The sequence below is a fragment of the Lupinus angustifolius genome, chromosome LG06 (genome assembly GCF_001865875.1).
Source record: "Lupinus angustifolius cultivar Tanjil chromosome LG06, LupAngTanjil_v1.0, whole genome shotgun sequence".
NCBI lineage: Eukaryota > Viridiplantae > Streptophyta > Magnoliopsida > Fabales > Fabaceae > Lupinus > Lupinus angustifolius.
Window position 1 is genome coordinate 28,035,476 of NC_032014.1, and position 6,840 is coordinate 28,042,315.

The window sequence follows — 6,840 nt, forward strand, 5'->3', positions numbered from 1 at the left end:
TTGTGAATTAGTGTGGATATATCATCTCAATGAGAATGGATTCAAGAGTGATATGCTTGTGAAATTATGGTGACTTAACCATGTAGCTACTAATATTGCCTCCAAATGTGTTTTTGATGAAGGACCAAAGCATATGGAGGTCGATTTCCAATTTGTGCAGGAAAAGATTCAATAGAGGCTTGTTGTCACTGGAGAACAACTAAAAGACATTTTCACCAAAGTACTCAGCAAGAATAGAATATGCTATATTTGTAATAACAAGCTGAACATGATTAATATCTATGGTTCAGCTTGAGAAAGGGTATTAGAAAATAGCTATTAGATTATTATGCGTTATTGGGCTTGAAGGCTTAACCTATTTTTCCTATATTGACTTGTCTCTATTTCTCACTATATATACAGATAAGGAGACTAAAAGAATAAATTAATCATTACCATTTTAAATTTCCTTTGGCCAGCCCTTCGGCTTTAAAAGCATGGACAATAAAAGCCCATCTTTACTATGGGCAAAGATTCAACTTCATTTAGAAGATTATGAGGGGTGGTACAAATTGAACTCTGGACCATTTGGTCACAGAAGCTCTAATACCAAGTTACGAACAACCTCACCCAAAAGTTTAAACTGTTAGGTGAAGACCCATGAATGGTTCTACTATAACTTTAACAAGTAGGAAGAAAATAAATGATAAAGAACTGCCAATGGAAATCCAAGTATATATTTGTCAGAAATGCATCTGAATATTTCAAGTCCAAATTAATAAATAGAATGCAGATTATAAGAAATTATGGAAATCAGGTATACAGAAATCCATTACCTTTGGACTATACAACAGCAAAAGCCTACTTGCAGCAGCACTAACTGAAATTGAAATGCTACTTTTATAAGAACAATGTGGGTCAACCTGCAGAATACCAGAGAAATTTAACATCAAATTAATGATAATCACTGGAAAAATGAAGTCAAACAAACTTGGTAGTCTGCCCCTGCTCACAAATCATGACTTTTTATTATGAACTAAGGGGGGAGAACAGTTCCCTCCACGCTTGAATGATTTTTAATGAGGGGCGAGAGGGCCCCCTCTCCACACACACACACACACAAACTGTGGGGAAGGAGGGGGACTGTTTTATTTTGAATTGAATACCTATAAAATTACCTCCGGTTCCCCTTTAGTCCCCTCAAATTTTTCCTTAAGTATCTAAACAATGGGATCTAATATCCCATCCTCCTTCTTACCCATATTAAAACGTAGCATTCATGTAATAGGTGATATATACCAGTAAAAGAACAACGGTTTTCTCAGATTGCTGAGTCGAACTCCATTGTGCTGGTGATGAATCAACAAAAAGTGTGTCGCTATTCAAATTTGGATATATATGAAGACCAGATATATCATCCCATGCAAGTGCAACAGGTGGGAAACAGCGCAATTTACAGAGCCCTGAAATACCCAGCTAGTTATCTCAGCTGAAGGGAAAACAACAATCAAACTGAAAAAATAATAATCAAGCACTATATGTATGCAACTATCAACATAAATGAAAGTCATGTTCAAGCAAGTAGCCGATTTCTTAACGTCAAATGTGCACGATATTGTTTTGGCAACATTTTGAAAACTGTTGGAGAAGATCTTCTATGTCCTCAAGCTGCATTGTTTATTTATCCCAGTAGAGAAGAATGTTATCAATTATAACAAAAATCCTACTCTAAATTCTTCTGCATCCCCAGAGCTTCTCTTCTTCACAGTACATGGATGGCAGTGCATGACCTTAGATCTTTCTGAATATTTTTGTTGTTATTTACTTACAACAATAGCATTAGATGGGTAAGAAAAACAGCACCCGGTGTGTAACAAAAAATAGCATTAGATGAGCTCTCAATGGCCCACAATAATAAAATAGCAAATCATATAAGATCCTTAATTAGAAATAAAATCCGTAAATGAAAAATCCCAATTGTGAATCAAATACCTAAGTTCAAAACAAAATAAATAATTTAATTCCTAGAACCCATTATAAAATGATAATCCAATCTACATCATCCCCCATGGCGGATCTTGACTAAATATTTTGGGAGAGCTACTATAAGAAGGGCAGATCAGTGCACGAAGCTTCCACCTAGTAGGATCTAGAAATGATAGATGTACATAGAAAAATAAATAATTGAATTCCTAGAACCCATTATAAAATTGATAATCCAATCTACATTATCCCCCATGGAGGATCTTGACTAAATATTTTGGGAGAGCTACTATAAAAAGGGCAGCTCAGTGCATGAGGCTTCCACCTAGTAGGGCTAGAGAGGGTATATGTATATAGCTTTACCCTCACAAGCGAAAAGGCAGGTTTCAGGATGTGAACCCATGGCCTCCAAGTTACACTTAGGCTCACCCTCCAGGTGGGAGCGACTATATTTGGGAGAGCTACTATATTCTAAGCAAAATTCGTTTTTGTTAGTTCTTCCTTCAGAAAATGCACCAATTTTTATGTTATCGTCAAACACTTAAAAATAATTACTTAAAATTTAGAAATAAATGCATAAAATTAGCAAGAAATTATGAACATTAATTATATAAGGATCATCAAGTAAAATGAGCATACACTTAATTTCTTGTTAGTCAAAGACAATTATGAATTTATTTGGGGTTGGGATAATTATGTGAACCTATGAAACCAAAACATTTGAAGTCATATTTTTGAGTTTAAAATAACTACGCAAGTGAATGAAATTGATAATCAAATTGAGGGTGCCATAAAAAATGTATATTAAAAAAAGTTGTTAAAGAATGGTTTGGGTTATACACCAATCAAGACACTTCACTTAACAGCAATTGTTTTAAGTTGGAATTTAACATGGTATCAAAATAAGCACCTAACTTCATCATTCTTTGATGGTTGGGAGCCCATCTCCATGTAGTTCCACCGTGTATCACCTAGTCTGACATGCAACTATGAAGGAGGTGTTGGATGTCCCACATCTCCTACCTCAATTACTAAGGTGTGATTTATATACATATTGTGCAACACCACTTGATGCCTATTGCTTTTAAGATGGAATACGACAGGAAATATATGTATTTAGTGATTGTCATGTCCTATCAAGTTTCTCCAAATGTGGTATGCAAGACATGTATGTCCTGTTCTGTTCCGTCCTATTTGCATGCCAAACACTACCTAAAAATTGCTGCTATGGGAGGCATGGCTGTTTGCTCAAGGATTACCAGAAACAATTATCATGCACAATGATGTGAGGGATCATGAGCCTACGGAAATCATATAGAATTAGGTGAGGATATGACGAAAATTGTGTGTAGTTGCACTCAGTTGACTATACTTATATGCATAAAAGAATAAATACATCTTATATTTACATTTAAATAAATTAGAACAAAAACTATTCCTATGATCCTAAATTTCCAATGCCTAATTAATTAGAGCTTATTACAATTTTAGTCATCAGCTTAATGAGCAGCTAGCCAAATATTTAATATGTGATTGAGTTCTAACTTCTAGCATTATAAACAATGTTTTTGGCAAACCATATATCTCACTGGCCTACAAAAATGTGTTTGCAAACAATATATCATATAACTTCTGAAAAAACAAGCACAGAAACGGTGACCTCATGACAAAAAATAAATTACTTACTACTACTTTCAATGTCTCCAGCTTCCTCTTCTGGAAGTCCAGAGTTTCTAATTCCACAGCTAACAGTTTTCAAAGAAAAGGTAACAGGAAGAAGACCCAAGCTGATGGCAAACGATAATTTGACAGCCAAAGGATGAGATTCCTCCAATGACAACTCCTGCATAACATGTCAAACTTAAGCCTTAAGTTGTGAGTAGCAGAGTAAAATGCTTAAAGCTAGATATGCCCTATATTCTACTAACTTCAGGTTTACGACAAGTGCTAACACTGAGCCTACGATAACTTATGAAATAAATTGATAGAATTAAATTAGACTTCTGTGATCCAAATTCGTGTTTGGGGGCCAGAGAACTCCATGGTATGAGGTCTCTAGACGAAAGAACATGGTAGTCATCTTACTTCTATGATGACTTTTGTCAGTTCTATAATAGTGTTCTGTCAGATATTTCCCTCACTGATGCCTAATCTCTTGGTCAGCTAGAAGAAACAGAATGGTGGCTTCTTGCTATTTTATTGGACAAAAAGATAAATATTTTTTTATAAATAATCGAGAAGACAGTTCCTCCCTGGATTAAACATACCTATAATTGAGGCTCAATATAGATAATATATCCCACTTTGCTTAAAGTCCGTTCATCACATTATGACTTGAAGCTTGGGGGACTTATGTTTCTCCCCTGGCCAAGCCCATCTGTAATTAAGGTTCATTAAGGAGAAGGAAACTTAACTAAACCGAACAGATTCCGTCTTCTAGAAACATGATCAATAGTACAAATAATTAATAGATTAGGATAAACCCATTACCCATCCTTATCCAAAGTCACTTATGATAACGACCTTATCACTAGTACTATATAATAGAGTGCTATTCCTCTTTCTAAGGTGTTTCATCAGCTCTCGCATTTCTTCTTTACATGATGCCTCGATCTGTTAGTTCAATTCTTTGCTTAAACTTTATTGGAACATTTTGTCAAAATCTTGCTTGACGAAGAGGTTAGTGAGCTAGAGGCTCTTTTTTATTCTGTTTGAGCTTATCCATCCAATAATAATACAAGAGCCTATTCATTTTTTATTCTTGTATATCTTATTCTCAGTTCTTCACTCATTCTCCTAACAAAGTAGATTATTTTGGAAAGGTCCATTTAGAAATCCAAAGCTCTCTTCAATTAAAAATAAAAGCTTTTTGTCTGGCTCATGCTCGTACTAGGGCTGACACTAATGACATGCTCCAGAAGCACAGACCTCTCACTGTTTTTTCTCCTTAAACGTATCTAATGAGCTACTCTGCCTCAGAACAAGGGGCTCATCTATTCAACAAGATGCTCGGGTGTTTTGGATGGAACTACGTCGGCCGCCCCACCCTAATCAATTTTTCCATACAAAGTTCAGAGGATTTGGTTCATTAAAAAAGCAAACATCTTATGGCAATGCTCCATCTACACTGTTCTGTAGTGCAAAATACTAGAATTTTTCAAAGAAAACTTTTCTGGCTGTAGATTTTATTTAGGATAGGGTTCTGGTTTTCGCTTACCTCTTGTCCTCTTCTCATGGTTTCTTTAGACGGGCTTCTTTGTGAGATAATGCAAAGAAATAGACATGCTTTGTTGCATGACACAAAGTCATAGGTTTTTATTTATCTTTTTTGTTTGTTTGTGAAACATCCTCATAGGTTTCAGGTTTTCTCATCTAATAACTATTCTTTTTTATTAGAAAGATAATAGAAGTGAAAAAATTGCATTTAGTCTATATAAGTCAGTCAACACATCATCAACACTCCATGAGGATAATAACCTTTTGAGAATAGGTAGACTGAAGCATAAACCATGGAGATAAATCTTGATTCCCTTCATCTGGGTTAAAGAACTGCCCAACCGCCATTGATGCTGCTGGTGGTGGTCTTCCTGAAACAGTCTGAGCCTAAAATTGTCACTACATGTGTACTAAATATGAAACGCACATTCAAGTATTCAACTACAAAGAGGATACAGGAAATACATCATTTTTCGTAGGAAGGGTGATTTAATCAGTCCATCATCAGACATCACAATAATTACATAATCTTATGAAAATGCACTTACATAAGAAATTTCAAGATTTGAAAAAGTCAAGCATCGTTTAATGATAAGCATGTGATCCAGCCATCCAAATTAGAAGCAACTTCATTCTTATTTTACATGTAGGTACTTTACATGTGACCAAAAGGAAAATAAATACAAGCTTCTGAGAGGAAATTTTGAAAGGAAATTAGCACACAAGATACAAAGGCCTTAAACTTAGAAGAACATAAACAAGCATAAATATTTCTAACAACCCCTAACTGTTTCTTGACATTTAAAAGGAAATCATTCAAAAGTTTAAATTGTACCGGACGAGGCGCAACTGAGATAGTAAGAAAACTGAAGCCTGACATATCTTCAGGTCCCAACCAAAATACTGCAGATGGCGGAGCTTGCTCGGTCTGACTGCCAGGCTCAGGCTGATACAGTATTACAGAATCAAATTGTGAGTAACCATATCAGATTATAAACTTCTACCTCAACTGTCAGATAGAAAGATACAAATCTTCGCAATTACTATTACTAAAATGATGATTCAAATAAGATATAAGAAATCAATGGAAAGAGGCATAATATACCTGCCGTGGTGCAGGACCTGAGGGAATGTGCATCATCTTTGATGTTACTTCAATAACCCTAACATTGGAAGGCAAACTTGAAGCAGGTTTACTCTTTTTAGGCCACAAATGAAGTCTAATTCCAGAACATGGCTCAAGGTTAGTCACAAACACAAAATGACTTCTTCCATTGGAACCCTACACATCAAGATTAAATAGCTGAGCAACTGCACCATGGCATGGTTATTGCTATAATGGGCTCATACTAAAATTTTATTGTCTAAATAGAATTATTATGTAATTATCGTAACTTGTACATTTATTAGCATAGATTATTTTTTGCCTTATTTTTAACTTTATTTTAGGCAAGTAGTTAATGCTATTAATTTATGAAAAATGATTGTCTTACACTGTTCATACGGGTGTAAGTTGGTGTAGGAAAGAGAGATAGAAAGAGAACAGAACAAATAATAAATATAATTGATGATGTGATATGATAAGAAATAGATTGGAAAAGAAATGATGTGGAAGAGGTTATGCAAGAAGAAAAAGTGTAAGGGTTGTTAATTTATATATAT

At 35.0% G+C, this 6,840-nt stretch overlaps 1 protein-coding gene across 5 annotated transcripts in view; it reads right to left on the reverse strand.

Annotated features, from left to right (window-relative positions):
- Window positions 1–6,840, reverse strand: part of LOC109350653 — a 36,031-nt gene that overhangs the window by 5,838 nt on the left and 23,353 nt on the right. For all 5 annotated transcript variants that reach the window (XM_019591890.1, XM_019591891.1, XM_019591889.1 and 2 more), the window contains 6 exons: window positions 6,284–6,460; window positions 6,014–6,124; window positions 5,440–5,559; window positions 3,649–3,805; window positions 1,279–1,442; window positions 816–902 (listed from right to left, as the gene is read on the reverse strand). In XM_019591890.1, coding sequence (XP_019447435.1) covers window positions 816–902; window positions 1,279–1,442; window positions 3,649–3,805; window positions 5,440–5,559; window positions 6,014–6,124; window positions 6,284–6,460 — 816 coding nt within the window. The remainder of the gene's footprint in view (window positions 1–815; window positions 903–1,278; window positions 1,443–3,648; window positions 3,806–5,439; window positions 5,560–6,013; window positions 6,125–6,283; window positions 6,461–6,840) is intronic.